General features: G+C 47.9%; 1 protein-coding gene across 1 annotated transcript; it reads left to right on the top strand.

Annotated features, from left to right (window-relative positions):
- mrm3a (mitochondrial rRNA methyltransferase 3a) lies at positions 1-12,879 on the top strand. Its single transcript, XM_080210651.1, has 4 exons — positions 1-288; positions 2,234-2,478; positions 4,710-4,877; positions 7,337-12,879. The coding sequence occupies exons 1-4, from the start codon at positions 5-7 to the stop codon at positions 7,882-7,884; spliced, it is 1,245 nt and encodes a 414-aa protein (XP_080066777.1). The 5' UTR covers positions 1-4; the 3' UTR covers positions 7,885-12,879.
- Positions 12,880-16,420: the final 3,541 nt, after the last annotated feature.

Raw genomic sequence — 16,420 nt, 5'->3', positions numbered from 1 at the left:
AGTCATGGCGGCGCTCAGGAGCAGCGTGAGCCGCTGGGGAGCTGCCCTGCTCCCGGCTCTGGGCAGGCGGTATCTCCGCCAGCTGAGGAGGAGGCCGCTGGAGACAGTGTATCCCCGGAGCCAGGGAGCTGGTGGGGCCGAATACCAGCCCAGTGGCCCGCTGACCAAGACGGAGCAGCGCTGTCCGCCGGCAAGGAGCCCAGCGCCGGTCCCCCAGCCCCGGCTGCCCTCCACTTCGCTGGACGGACTCCCCTACGACAAGGCGCTGCCTGGAGACAAGCGGCTGGCGTAAGGGATAAATCTGAGCGGGCTGGGAAAACCCTCCCAGCAGCGTGGGGAACTCGGAACCTTTCACCCCTACCTCCTCTGAGAGGGTCAGAGAATCCCTGCAGTACAGAAACAGGCCATTCAGTCCATCGAGTCTGCACCAGCAACAATCCCTATCCCTTTAACCCCCTGTAATTCCCCCTTAAGGTGCAACTTATCATGGCCAATCCATCTAACCTGCACATCTTTGGACTGTGGGAGGAAACTGGAGCACCTGGAGAAAACCCATGCAGACATGGGAAGAATGTGCAAACTCCACACAGTCAGTACCCAAGGCTGGAATTGAACCTGGGTTCCTGGCACTGTAAGACAAGCAGTGCTAACCACTGCTGCTACATTCAGCCTCTGCATGCTGCTTCATTGGGCTCTAACTCACAAGGGATGGCACAATGGTTAGCACTGCTGCCTCACAGTGCCAGGGACCTGGGTTTGATTCCTGCTGTGGGTCACTGGCTGTATGAAATCTGCACATTCTCTCTATGTCTGTGAGAGTTTCTCCCATGGTCCAAAGATGTTTGGGTAAGGTTGATTGGCTATGTTAAATTGTGTCAGGGGGACTGGCAGGGTAAATATGTGAGTTTATGGGAATAGGGCCTGGGTGGGATTGTGGTTGGTGCAGACCTGATGGACTGAATGGCCTCCTGCAGTGTAGGGATTCTATGTTCCCTTCATCCATCACCCCTGCGTTCACTGACCTACACTGGCTCCTCGTCCAACACCTCCATTTTATCATTACTAATTTTTAATCCAATTTTCCTGTTCTCACTGTAACCCCATTGTCTATAAACTCACTGATCACTGCATTTTTTAAACTCTGGCCTGTGGTGTATCCCTGATTTTCAGCATTCTCCATTGCCTTCTTTAAAACTTCTTTCGATTGAGTCTGGCTGATTTGTTGTTCATTTCTAAAAGCTCTTGAGAAAGTGGTGAACTGCTTCACAGTGCTCAGGATGTGTGTTCAATTCCAGCCTTGGCTGACTGTGGAGTTTGCATGTTCTCGCTGTGTCTGTGTGGGTTTCCTCCCATGCTCCAAAAATGTGCAGATTAGGTGGATTTGCCATGCTAAATTACCCCTTAGTGTCCCAGTATGTGTAGGTGAGGGGGATTAGTAAGGTAAATATATGGGGTTATGGGGCTTGGAGGGGATCCTCAGTCGGTGAGCCAGTGCATGCACAGTGGGCTGAATGGCCTCCTGTGCTGCAGGGATTTTATGATTCTAATCATTGTGTCCGTATGGTGCCAAGATACAAAGGAGTGATTGAACATGGCCAATCAACCTAACCCATACTTTGAACTGAGGGAGGAAACTGGAGCACCTGGAGGAAATCCATGCAGACGTGGGGAGAACATGCAAACTCCACACAGACAGTGACCCAAGCCAGAAATCGAACCCAGGGTCCCTGGACCTGTGAGGTAGCAGTACTAACCACTGTGCTGCCATGTTGCTTCCCAGCTTGGGGCACTGCAGAGTTTGCACATTCTCCCCGTGTCAGCGTGGGTTTCCTCCCACAGTCCGAAAGACGTGCTGGTTAGGTGCATTGACCGTACTAAATTCAGTGTACTCGATTGGGTGCCAGAGCGGAACGACTAGGGGATTTTCACAACTTAATTGCAGTGTTAATAGCTGACAAGACTCGAAGCTCTGGCACTTCTCTCTTTAAGGGGGAACTGATGGTGTGGATCAATGTTACCCAAGCTATTCACCACTGAGTGTTTGCTCACCCCATGCCTGGGTCTGCAGTGGATTAAATCAGAGACTTGACTGCTATCATTAGTCAATAAGTTCTTCATCATTGTATAGTGGCAGCAGTGATGTGGGAGGTGGTGATGTTAATGGAACATGTCTAACAGTTCGAATATCCCCTTCCCTGTTTCAAATTTGACTATGATTCTCGCCTGTTAATAGGAAAGTCGTGACGATCGCAAAGTCCAAGAAGTTCCGTGAGCAGCAGGGGAAGATCCTGGTGGAGGGACGGCGGTTGATATCTGATGCCTTGCAGGCTGGAGCGTTGCTGCAGACTCTCTTCTTCAGCACCATAGACAGTCTGAAGGAGTTACCTCTGGACAAACTGAGACATGTTAAGTTGATCAAAGTCAAGTTTGAAGAGATCAAGATGTGGTCTGATCTTGTAACGCCCCAGGGAGCAATGGGTATGCCCGCAACATCACTGCCTTTGGATGCTTGTTCTGTTGTTGGGTCAGGGTTCAGGGTTCAGGCTCCAGAACAGCTACATCCCATGAAACATTGAAGCTTAGCAACAAGAACAAAACAACTCTGCCGATTAAGTAATAACTTTCCGATATCGGATTTGTTTAAAACATTCCAAAGAGCGTTCACACGAGAACTGTTTGAAGTGTATGACGTATTGAAACAGGCGTGAGCCATCTGGCCTTTAGGGTGGCACAGAACATAGAACCCCTACTGTGCAGGAGGAGGCCATTGAATCTGCACCAACCACAATCCCACCCAAGCCCTATCCCTATAACCTGACATATTTACCCCGCTGAGCCCTCTAACCCAAGCACCCCAGGATACCAAGGGGCAATTGAACATGGCCAGTCAACCTAACCCACACATCTTTGGACTGAGGGAGGAACCTGGAGTGAACCCACACAGACATGGGGAGAACGTGCAGTCTCCACACAGGCAGTGACCCAAGCCAGGAATTGAACCGGGGGTCCCTGAAGGTGAGGTAGCAGTGGTAACTACTGTGCTACAGTGTCGCTTCCCAGTTTGGGACACTGTGTGCAGAGTTTGTACATTCTCCCCATGTCTGTGTGGGTTTCCTCCCATAGCCTGAAAGACGCGCTGATTAGGTGCATTGGCTGTACTAAATTCTGTGTACTCGATTGGGTGTCGGAGCGTGACGACTAGGGGATTTTCACAACTCAATTGCAGTGTTAATGTGAGGCTACTTGTGACACTAATAAATAAACTTAACTTTAAAAGCCTGCTTACCATTCAGTGTGATCATAGCTGATCATTGCACTTGGAGAGTTGTGTGCACTTCTGGTCGCCACACTACCAGAAGGAGGTAGCTGCTTTGGAGAGGGTGCAAAGAAGGTTGAGCAGGATGTTGCCTGGTTTGGAGGCTTTTAGGTATGAGGAGAGGTTGGATAAATTGGCATTGTTCTCATTAGCAGTTGGAGGCTGAGGGGTGTCAAAATTGAGTGGCATAGACAGGGTGGATAGTCAGAGACTTTCCCAGAGTGGAAGGGTCGACTACAAGAGGGCACAAGTGAAAGGTGTTACATTTAGCGGAGAGATGCGGGGAACATTGTTCACGCTGAGCGTGCTGGGTGCCTGGGATGCACTGCCAGTGGTGGTGGTGGAAGCAGGCACGTTAGCAACGTTCCAGGTGTATCTTGATAGAAACACAAGCGAGAGGCAACCAGAAGGATAGAAACCGTGTATTGGTGCAGGCTCAATGGGCTGAAGGGGCTGTTCCTGTGCTGTATTGTTCCTTGTTCTATTGCAATTCCAATTTCAGCTCTGTCCATTAATACCCAATTGGTCACATACTTTCTCTGTGTGCACTCAGTGCCTGGGGACCCAAGCTGAGGTACAGAATTCCAAAGATTCCCCGTTTTTAGTCCAGTGTTCCTGGTTCCCTGGCTGGAGAACACATTTTTCAGCTTGTCAAGCCCAGTGGCACAATGGTTAGCACTGCTGCCTCATTTCGCCAGGGTTCAATTCCAGCCTCAGATCACCGTGTGGAGTTTGCATGTTCTCCCCGTGTCTGCATGGGTTTCCTCCGGGTGCTCCAGTTTCCTCCCATAGTCCAAAGATGTGTGCATTGGCCGTGCTAAATTCAGGCGCTGGAGAGTAGCAACTAGGGGATTATCATAGTTACTTCATTACAATATTAATGTAAGCCTACTTGTGAGGCTAATAAATAAACTTTAAACTTGAACCTACAGATTTCTTGGTGGTTTCAGTTAGATTCTTCTGAACTTCAGGGAGCAATGGGCCTGGTCTAGTCAGTCTCTCCTGACTGGACAATCCTCTCATCTTGCCAGTGAATCTCGTGAACTTTCATTCAATTCCTCTCGTTCAGAGACACGTGGTGGCTGATTTTGCACAGGAAGATCCCACAAAGCGATGAGATGGATTGGCCAGTTTGTCTGAATTTGGAGGGGATTTGAAGGAGGAAAGTGGGTGAGAGAAACCCCTGATTTCATTTGTACAGTATCCAGGGGTCTTTAGTATTGACTGAAGCAGCCAGGTTTTAGCTCAGTAATGTGCACAGTTACACGGTGTAGAAATTGTGTTGATAACAGCTTGGGGGAGGGAAGGGGCTGATAAAGCTTCCTGGGAATAGTCAGCAAGTGACGTCTTTTTGAACTATAAATGAACCTCTTGGCCTTGCTGTTTCTGGCAGGGATTTTCGTCAGACCGGATCATTCCAAGATGAAGTTCCCGTCCGTTCAGCTGGAGCATACCATTCCCCTCTTCCTCATCGGTGACAATATCCGAGATCCTGGGAACCTGGGGACGATGTTGCGATCTGCGGTGGCTGCTGGCTGCACCAAAGTCTTGTTAACTAAAGGTTAGGCGCCATCGGGGTGTCTCGCTCGACTCTGTTACAAACCCGCACTCCCTCAGTGCTCCCTGAGGCACAGGCCTCACGCAGGGGCGTGAACGAAACAGCCTGGGAAACAGGCCCTTCGGCCCAACGAGCCCGCGCCGCCATTTTAACATTACAAGTTCCCTCCACCCTGACCCTTATCTATGCTTATGGCATTCCACATTAAGGGATGACTTGCGTGAGGTCTCGTAGCACCTCCCCCACTTACTGGCTACTCTCCCAGATGTGTGCCACAGAATCCCTGCAGTGCAGAAGGAGGCCATTTGGCCCATTGAGCCTGCACCGACGACAATCCCACCCAGGCCCTATCCCCATAACCCCATACATTTACCCTAGCTAGTTCCCCCCGACACTAAGGGGCAACTTAGCATGGCCAATCCACCTAACCGGCTGCTGAGCCAAATTGAGCTGCCGTACATTTCCCTCTCTCCCTGGCCCAGATTAGCTGACTCAGCGTTGAAAGTCAACCAGACAGGCTTATGTTCACAGAATCACTACAGCGCAGAAGAGGCCCTTCGGCCCATCGAGTCTGAACCGATGTGTGAAAGGCCCTGACCTGCCCACCTAATCCCATTTGCCAGCACTTGGCCCATAGCCTTGAATGTTTTGACATGCGAAGTACCCATCTAACTACTTTTTAAAGGATGTGGGCATCCCGCCCCATCCCAGGCAGCCTATTCCAGATTGTCACCACCCTCTGGGTAAAAAGGTTTTTCCTCACATCCCCGCTAAACCTCCCACCCCTCACTTTTAACCTGTGTTCCCTTGTGACTGACCCTTCAATAGGGGGAACAGCTGCTCCCTATCCATCCTGTCCATGCCCCTCATAATCTCAATCAGGTCACACACACACACACACACACACACACACACACACACACACACCACCGCCCCCTCCCCCCCCCCTCAGTCTTCTCTGCTCCAACAAAAACAACCCAAGCTTACCCAACCTCTCTTCGTTACTTAAATGTTCCACCCCAGGCAGCATCCTGGTGAATCTCCTCTGCACCCCCCGCAGTGCGATCACATCCGTGTGTTGATGTGTATCGTTCGGGAGAGTTACAAAAGGAAGTTTCTATTCTCCTATTTGTTTGGACCATGTCGTCAGTCTGTCCCCTATCATTCAATAATGACCTCTTGATGTTGTTTAGAAACATAGAAGATAGGAGCAGGAGGAGGCCATTTGGCCCTTCGAGCCTGCTCTGCCATTCATTACGATCATGGCTGATCATCCAACTCAATAGCCTAATCCTGCTTTCTCCCCATAACCTTTGATCCCATTTGCCCCAAATCCAGCCACCTCTTGAATACATTCAATATTTTGGCTTCAACTACTTCCTGTGGTAATGAATTCCACAGGCTCACCACTCTTTAGGTGAAGAAATATCTCCTCACCTCCATCCTAAATGGTCTCCCCCGAATCCTCAGACTGCGACCCCTGGTTCTGGACACCCCCACCATCCGGAACATCCTCCCTGCATCTATCCTGTCCAGTCCTGTTAGAATTTTATAAGTCTCCGTGAGATTTCGCCCCCCCCTTGTTCGTCTGAACTCCAGTGAAATCCTAACCTAGTCAATCTCTCCTCATACATCAGTCCCATCATCACCGGAATCAGCCTGGTAAACCTTCTCTGCACTCCCTCAAGGACAAGAACATCCTTCCTCCAAAACTGTACACAATACTCTGGGTGTGGCTTCCTCCGAGGCATGGCCTCTGATGGAGTTATGAAACGTCTGATCACCCAGACCCTTCCAGGACCATCCAGTCACCCTAACCCAGCACTGCTCTTCAATTCCCTCTGGAACGCAGTACCTGGAAGTGTGGTGGAGGCAGGATTACTCGAGATATCCAACAGGGCATGAGATTGAACAGAAGCAATGGGCAGGGGTTTGGGGGGGAATGGCACTAAGTTATGATGCTCTTTGAAAAGCCGTTGCAGACACAGTGGGCCGAATGGTCTCCTGCACTGTAATGACTCTGGTCCTGTATTACACAGCGAGGCTTGTGCACTAGAATGGCCTTGTGCCATCAGACACTCCTGCTGCACTCAGAATCCCTACAGTGCAGAAGGAGACCATTCGGCCCATCAAGTCTGTACTGACCACAATCCCATCCAGGCCCTACCCGCCCCGTAACCCGACACATTTACCCACTGTGAATCCCCCTGACACTAAGGGGCAATATAGCACGGCCAATCAACCTAACCCACACATCTTTGGACTGTGTGAGGAAACCGGAGCACCCGGAGGGAACCCAGACAGACACGGGGAGAAACCCCACACAGACAGTCAGGAATTGAACCTGGGTCCCTGGCGCTGTGAAGTAACACTGCTCAACCTTCTGTAAAATATAACACTGGGATGTTGAAGAAAAATTTTGGGAATTAGTGTTTTTTCCCCCCATTCTCTTCCGTCCGCAGGCTGTGTGGACGTCTGGGAACCGAAAGTGCTCCGGGCTGGCATGGGCGCTCATTTCCGCATCCCTGTTATCTCAAACCTGGACTGGGAGGTGGTCCCCAACTACCTGACCACCAGCACCCGTGTCCATGTGGCCGACCACTCTTACTGTGGCGCTGAAAGCCCTCCGGTGCCACCTCCTGAGTCTGGTGCCACCAGAGGCCAGAGCCGGGCCTCCTGGCGCACGAGACAGAGCGAAGACCAGGAGAGCGACACCGAGGACCAAGAGAGAGAACTCCCCCTCTCGTTACCCGAGGTGGAAGCTCGATGTTACTACCACGCCTGGGCACAGGAGCAGACGGCCGTCGTGATTGGCGGCGAGACGCACGGGCTCAGTCTGGAAGCCCTCTTGTTGGCGGAGAGGACGCGAGGCCAGCGATTGTACATTCCCATGATTCCTGGCGTGGACAGCCTCAACTCGGCCATGGCTGCGAGCATTTTACTCTTCGAGGGCCGGCGACAGCTCTTGTCCAAGGCAGCGAATGTCAACAGGACTAAAAGAACCTGGTAGAGTTGCTTCGGTAAGAGTGTGTGCACCGTAACCGAGGGGTCAGCGTTCTCCAGCTGCCGGCCACTGCAGGGATCAGTTTGATCGTGCCAGGTTGGGATTTCTGAAACTGATGGACGTGGGTCTACATGGGTTTTTAATCAGCGTCACGAGATTTCAAGTTCTGTTGTTGCAAAAGAATAACTTTGGCAGATGTCTGAAAGACTTGGCTCCATTAATGTAACACCGCATCTTGGTTTTCTTTTGGCTGACGTGCATTGCAAGCGTTCTGTCTTTTACACCTTGCACCACTATCCAAATCACAAGATAATTATGGTTCACGAAAGCCATTGGGCCCACCTTTAATGTATCAATCTGGAATTCCCTGCCCAGTGAAGCAGCTGAGCCTACCTCACTGTTTTTAAGGCGAGGATAGATAAATTTTTGAACAGTGAAGGGATTAAGGGTTATGGTGAGCGGGCGGGTAAGTGGATCTGAGTCCAGAAAAAGATCAGCCATGATCTTATTGAATGAGCAGGCTCAAGGGGCCAGATTGCCTACTCCTGCTCCTAGTTATGTTCTTATCCAAGTAAATCCTCTGGTATTGGCTGAAAGGAGGGACATGTTGCTGAAGCTTTTAATAAAGGACAAAGAAAATTACAGCACAGGAACAGGCCCTCCAAGCCTGCACCGACCATGCTGCCCAACTCAACTAAAACCCCTTTCCAGGGACCATATCCCTCTATTCCCATCCTATTCATGTATTTGTCAAGATGTCCCTTAAAACTCACTATTGTATCCGCTTCCACTGCCTCCCCCGCAGTGAGTTCCAGGCACCCACTGCCCTCTGTGTAAAAATAAACTTACCTTGCACATCCCTTTTTAAACCTTGCCCCTCCCACCTTAAACCTATGCCCCCCAGGTTTAATAGACTGGGACTTTTTTCTCTGGAGGGTAGGAGGCTGAGGGGTGATCTTATACAGGGCTATAAAATAATGAGGGGCACAGATCAGCTGGATAGTCAATACCTTTTCCCAAAGGTGGGAAAAAATTAAACTGGAGAGCATAGGTTTAAGGTGAGAGGGGAGAGATACAAAAAGGTCCAGAGGGGCAATTGTTTCACACAGAGGGTGGTGAGTGTCTGGAACAAGCTGCTGGAGGCAGTAGTAGAGACGGGTACAATTTTGTCTTTCAAAAAGCATTTAGTTTACATGGGTAAGATGGGTATAGAGGGATATGGGCCAAATGTGGGTAATTGGGATTAGCTGGGCGGTTTTAAAAAAAGGACAGCATGGACAAGTTGGGCTGAAGGGCCTGTTTCCGTGCTGGAAACCTCTATGACTCAGGAACTAAAGCTTTCCTTCACGTGGGGCCATTTCCAGCCTCCCGTGACACGGTGGTGAATGGATGATGTTTCCTACACCACCTGGCATTGAGTATTTGAGCGTGCAGATCAAGTTGTAAGATTGCTGCGGTATTCAGAATAGATCGGTGATGAGCAAGGGAGTCGCAGGGTGTGGGGGTAGATGGGAAAGTCAGGTTGAGGCCATGATCTTTGAAATGGCACCACAGGCTTGAGGGGTGAATGGCCTAATGCTGCTCCTGGTTCATATCATAGAATCTCTACAATACAGAAGGAGCCCATTTGGCCCATCGAGCCTGCACCGATAATAGTCTTACACAGATTCTATTCCTGTAATTGCACATATCTAGCCTCCTAACCCCCCGACACTAAAGGGCAACTTAGCATTGCCAATCAACCTAACCAGCATGTCTTTGGAGTGTACTGACAGCCCGCAGAAAGATGTGACTGCACTAGAGAGAGTGAACAAGAGATTTATGAAGGTGTTGCCTGGATTGGAGCGTTTGTGTTCTGAGGAGTAATTAGATAGCCTGGGGTTGTTTCCTTTGGGACAGAGGAGGCTGGCAGGATGGGGGGAAATTAATTGAAATGTGTAAAATTGAGAGATCTGGACAAAGGATTGAGGGGTTTGTAACCAGAGGATATAGAAGTAGGGTAAGATGTTTAGAGGGGATTCAAAAGGAAACTGTTCCCCTCGGAGGATGGCGGGGCTCTGGAACTTATTGTAGAATCAAAGAAAGTAAAAGGACAAAGGCAGCAGATACACAGGAACACCCACCACCTGCAAGTTGCCCTCCCAGCCACTCACCAATGTTATGGTTCAGGTCAGATCTCCAGAGTGTTTTATGGAGCCTGTCTGAATCATAAGTTTTGAATTTGGCTAGGATAAGCATGAGATGTTTCACTTCAGGTATGACTCAAGTGACCCAGTAGGGAGCTTTTATCAAATAAAGTATATTTAAGAATATATTTGTAATATATATGTATAATAAGAAAATTAGCAAGAACTTTTATCAGTTACAAACAAGAAACAATAAGCTGCCCAATCAAAACCAAAAACACAGCACAGACGAATGCTCACGTGATACTGAGATCCAGACCATTAGTTGAATTCCGCAGTCAAATGCTCTTGTGCCTCAGAACAGTTTGAAGACAAGACAGCTTCCCAAAACACCAGAGAGACTTTGGTCCAGCTCCCAACTACAGCAAATTTTCAAGAAAGAAAACAGCAGAATGTTCAAACAGAGAGAGAGGGAAAACATTTCTCTTTAGCTTGCTGTCCCTTTTAAAACTAGAAACTCCAACCTGCAGCTCCAAACTGAAAATGAAATCCCTGTCACCGGACCTGTCCCCAGTTCTTTATTTCTCCACCTAACAATGACATCACCTAAGGCTGTCAGCATGAATTAAAAAAAAAACTCATAAAGGCACACTAACAGCACGCCATCCTGACTTGAAAGTACATTGACGTTTCTTCACTGTTGTAAGGTCAAATCCCTGGAATTGCCTCTGTAACAGTGCTGTGGGTGTATCTACACCACAGAAGGTAACTCACCACCACTGTCTCAACTGGGGATGGGTGATGAGTGCTGGTCCAGCCAGTGATACCCACAACCCATGGGAGATTAACAAACCGGGAAGTTACCTAGTCTGCCAGATCACAGACCAGGAGCTGGAATGTGGGATTCAGCTGCATGGCTACTTGGTGACCAGTGTGGATATTGATGGGCTGAATGGCCTCAGTCTCTTTGTAAATTTCTGTGATCTTATAGCTCCTGGTTCCATCATCCTGTTCACACAGCACCATAATCAATGTTAAAAAACAGAACATGTTGCTGGATATCCAAGCCGGCCAATGCTGACCTTACACAGTAAATCCATCAGTAGATTACACATCCTTCACTTCTGGACTTGAAATGTCCCATTGCCTCGGGCGTTCTTGCATGTGGTCCAATCTGAATGATGGTATAATCTATTAGATCACAAGTAGTATCAGAGGTTACGATTGGTCCATTAGGCAGTTATTGAGGTCTACTGCACTGGTCAAACATAAACTACCCAACATAGGAGCAGAAGTTGGCAAATTCAACCCTTCGAGCCTACTCCGCCATTCAATCAGATCATGGCTGATCACTCCCTGGTCTCAAATCCATCTCCCTACCTGTTCCCCACATCCCTTTATCTCTTTTTTTATTAGAAATCTATCTCCTTGAAAGCCTTCAGTAATTCAGACTCCACCGTGCTGTGGGACAGTGAGTTCCACAAATTCTCCACCTTCTGTGAGAAGTAGTTCCCCCTCAACTCAGTCCTAAATCTATTGCCTCGCAGCCTCTATCTGTGACCTCTTGTTCGAGCTTACCCCAGTAGAGGAAACATTTGGTCTACGTTTACTTAATCTGTTTTAAAAATTCATATATTTCGATCAGATCCCCTCTCATCCATCTAAACTCCAGCGAGTACAAGCCCAAACTATTTAATCTCTCCTCATACGTCAACTTATTCCTCCCCGGAGTCAATCTGATGAACCTCCTCTGAATTGCCTCCAAAGCCAACACATCCTCAAATAAGGACACTAAAACTGGACACAATATTCCAGATGGTCTCACCAACACCCTATACAATTGCAACAACACTTCTCTACTTTTGTACTCCAGTCCTTTTGCAATAAATGCCAACATTCTGCTTGCCTTTGTTATTACATATTGCACCCGCGTACCGACTTCCTGTAATTCATGCACAAAGACACCCAGATCCCTCTGCCCGGACGCATTTTGAATCTGCTTCTCGTGTGGATAATAATTTGCCATTCTAATCCCACTTCCAGTACTTGGTCCGTAGCCCTGTGTGCCTTGGCAGCCTGGCATGTTGGAACAAGGTTAATCAGGGAATATACAACAATTGGCTGGTGAATTTATCCTGGCTGGATTAATGTTTTATTTCAGTGAAACTGTGCAAGCCTGCAGTTGGGCACGGTGAATTAGAGACTGCCAATATTAACCTGGTGACCACGAGGTGTGAAAGACTTCTCTGAGTAGGACAGAGGGACAACTAAACTTCAAATCTGTACCAAGACTAAAGGTCTATAATCAGAAACATTTAGCTATCTTTCAGTCAACGTTTTCCTTTTCAAGTAAGGATGATTTTTTTCCCCCTTTTTGGCAACTTTATTGAAGCTAATTTGTACAAAAGTTCAGACCAGTCTTCCTCCTCCTGTTCATCCTGATTGATCTGGAAGTACTGGAGCTCTCAGCTCCCTTTGCTATTTGCCAGTCACGCAGGTTATTTTTCTTAAGGTACTCCTTTGTGAGGTATTTCAGGTCCTCTTTTTGAGAAGGGAACCTCAGAGGTAACAGTGATCTTACTCTTGTTCCCCTCAATGGTTATCACATTGCCTGGGTTCCCAGCTTTACCATTCACTTTGATGCGTTCCTGCAGGAACTGCTCAATATTGGAGGCGTCCATGATGCCATCTTCCACCGGATGTGGGCACTTGCTTCTTGTTGCCTCTCGTCAAAAGCTTCTTCGCCAGAGCCAGGCCTGCACAAGATGGTGGCGAGGGCTTGAGAAGGTGATTTGGCCGAGATGTTCAAAATCCTGAATCAGCGGATCCCTACGGTGCAGGAGGCCATTCGGCTCATCGAGTCTGCACCGACCACAATCCCAGCCAGGCCTCATCCCCGTAACCCCACTTATTTATCCTGCCTACCCCCCCTCATACTAAGGGGCGTGTGGGAGGAAACTGGAACACCCAGAGGAAACCCATGCAGACATGGGGAGAACGTGCAGACTCCACACAGACAGTGACCCGAGGCTGGAATTGAACCCGGGTCCCTGGGCGCTGTGAGGCAGCAGCGCTAACCGCTGTGCCACTCATAATAGTAAACTAGGAGAAACCGTTGACAGTGGTGTTATGGTTAGTAACCTGTGCACCCTGATTTAATGTGATTGGCACAGATAAACAGGTAATATGAGAAAAACAGCAGATTTGGAATCTAATGTGCGGCACAGCGCCAGGGACCCAGATTCGATTCCCGGTTTGGGTTACTGTCTGTGGGAGTCTGCATGTTCTCCCCGTGTCTGTGTGGGTTTCCCCTGGGTGCTCTGGTTTCCTCCCACAGTGTGAAGGATGTGCAGGTTGGGTGGATTAGCTGTGCTAAATTGCCCCGTGGCATCCCAGGATGTGTAGATTAGGGGCATTAGCAGGGTAAATAGCAGGGAGATAAGGCCTGGGTGGGATGCTGTATTAGAGAGTTGGGGCAGACTCAATGTACGGAATTCTATTAATAGCTGAAAATGGATTCAAGATCAACATTCAAAAACAAAACATGATTAGTTAAAAGGGAAAACTCGCAGGGTTATGGAATAGTAAAATGTCTCACAACAACAGGTCAAAGTCTAGCAGGTTTATTTGGAATCACGAGCCTCCAGAATGCTGCTCCCTCATCAAGGGAGTGGAGAGGTGGGTTCACAAACATGGCATATATAGAGACTCAATTACAAGATAATGGTTGGAATGTGAGTCTTTACAGGTAATCAAGTTTTTACAGGTACAGACAGTGCAAGTGGAGAAAGAGGTGTGAACTGTCTTAAGCCAGGACAGTTAGTGAGATTGTACAAATCCAGGCAAATCGTGGGCGTTACGTGTAGTGTGACATGAACCCAAGATCCTGGTTGAGGCCTCATGTGTGCGGAACTTGGCTCTGCAGACTTTGACCTAGTGTTGTGAGACTTCTTACTGTGCCCACTCCAGTCCAACACCAGCATCTCCACACCAGGGTTATGGAAAAGAGCATGTGATTGGGACTAATGGGATTGGGATTTGAAAGGACTGGCATAGGCACATGGGGATGAATGGCCCGTCCCCCCCTCAGTCCCTGTTTCACTATTCCAGGATTTTCAGATTGTGCAGTTTCATGACTTGCCACTGGATGTCGCTGTGTCAAATGTCCGCCATAACAGCCCAAGGCTGGTGCTTCTCACTGGAGCCTCATGGTGGTGCTTGGCTCTGCACAGTAACTGTCGGTACAAGTCAAGCACTTAGACTGTGGAGAGACTGAACAAAAACTGGAGGAGTTTCAGCAGTGAATCTTTGGAAATCTCCACATTCACAGGGCTCAAAGTCATTGAATACATCCAAAACTGACTGATAGATTTTGTTTTGAGATAGGAGGAATAAGGGGGCATGGAGTTGGGGCTGGAAAGTGAAGTTGAGGTAGACAAAGACTCAGGTCTTTATGGCAGAGCAGACTCGAAGGCCCAAACGGCCGACTCCTATTCTTTGTGTTACTGAGATGCCATTGACGTGCCAACCCTTGGCATCCAGATATTGTTTTATGAAAGATACACCACACTCACTCCAAGGCCAGTGTATCTTCCCTGTGGTGCTGTGACAGGAACTGCTGGCAGAGATCGAAGTGGATCTGACCAGGGTATGATTTCTACTCCTTTCCACTTTAATAAAGGCCAGCATTCTGTGAGCCTTCCTTTTATGGGATGTGGGGGTCACTGACAAATCCAGCATTTATTGCCCGTCCCTAAGTGCCCTCGAAGTGAGTGGCTCACTGGGTCATTTCAGAGAGCAGGTACAAGTCATCCACATTGTTGTGTCTCTGGCCATATGAAAGCCAGACTGGGTAAGGATGGCAGATTTCCTTCCTTGAAGGAGATTACTGAACCAGGTAAGTTTTTAAGTGACAATCAATGATATTTTCATTACTGAGATTAGTTTTACATTTCAAATTTATTGATGGAATTTAAGTTCCATCATCTGCCTTGGTGGGATTTGAACCCATACACTGCGAGACACTAGCCTGGGCCTTTGGCTGTCTAGTTCATTACCATTATACCACCATTTCCTATTGCTGGTATCTAATAATGCAACGCATGCTTACACTGCATTGTGTTAGGGCACAGATCAGAAACCCCAAGGTATATTGTGAATTCAGATTAGCCCCCAAATATTTGCAATTAATGTGAGGATAAGGTGTTTCGCTCCAGGCGCGATTCTAATGACACACTGGGAAGCTTTTATCAAACCAAACTTAATTTAACAATACAGTTTAACTACAACAAATTAATGTGTTCATACTTAAACATGACATGATACAATTCTTAACTGCTAAACAATCTTTATTGGTTCCAATTCAAGCAATATTCCTCTTACAGACTCCTCTTCAAAATCAGTTAGCAACACACAGGTTTCTGTACTGATAGTTAGGTTGCCAGTCCTCGAGCCCCAAAACACCTTTGGAGAGAGAGAGAGACAAAGAGAGAGAGACAAAGAGAAAGACCTATTTCTCCTGGCAAGTCCGAAACAACAGCCGACAGAGAGAGACAGAGAGAGAGAAAAACATCTCTTCCTTCTTTCCGAACCCAACAGTAACTGCCTGCATTTCCCATAAGATTTGCTCCTCCCCTTAAGCACATGTCTCTGTTGATCAATCTAAACAAAGCCATATTCTGAAACCCCAGGGGGAAAACCAAATGTACAGAAATGCATTAACTCTGATTAAAACAAACACATCCCTAGCTAAAATCATTCATTAGCTTGCATTCTCAGCGTGTGAGCTGCCTGGTGCAGACAAGTGTGTAAAACAGAGCTGAATTTTATACATACCCCTCAGAAGACATGATATGAATATGTTTCTTAAAAGTACAGTATCATCACAATTGTTAGGTTTGTGACAATACTGTGCCTTTAAAATATGCCTTTTTAATCCTGTTTCTCTGCAGGATTTTGTCAATGCTGTGTTGTCTGCAGCCGATATCCTTTATTGTTACTGAAGCCGTATAATTGACATCATCTTGACTTTAATCTGAATGAATGCAGTGTTCTGTGGTTTTTAGTGTCTCTTGGGGATTGCTGAGTGAAGCTTGATTTGGGGATGATTATAGCTCAGGCGATATGTACGCGAACAGCTTTTTTTTTTACAGAGAATTCCAAGTTTTCAGTTGTGTTTCAGTTGCTGCCAGAAGCTGGTGGAAGAAGGCAGTGTCTCCCTGTTTCTGTCTCTCTCTTCAGAGGCTTTTGAAAGTTCAAAGAGTGGGGAGCCTCAGAGATTTCACCCAGCATTCAATTTGCAGCAGATGCTGCAAAGCTGGAGATCCAGCATCATGTGAGCAAACTTGCTTTTTGTGCTTAGTTTGGAGGAGGATCTGTGGGATGGTGTTTGACTTGTAGCTAGCTGAAAAGGATTA

This window comes from Carcharhinus amblyrhynchos, chromosome 23 (assembly GCF_965287045.1).
Source record: "Carcharhinus amblyrhynchos chromosome 23, sCarAmb.v2.hapA, whole genome shotgun sequence".
NCBI classification, from domain to species: Eukaryota; Metazoa; Chordata; class Chondrichthyes; order Carcharhiniformes; family Carcharhinidae; genus Carcharhinus; species Carcharhinus amblyrhynchos.
Note: the sequence above shows the minus strand (reverse complement) of the source record. Positions and strands in the feature narration are given on the sequence as shown.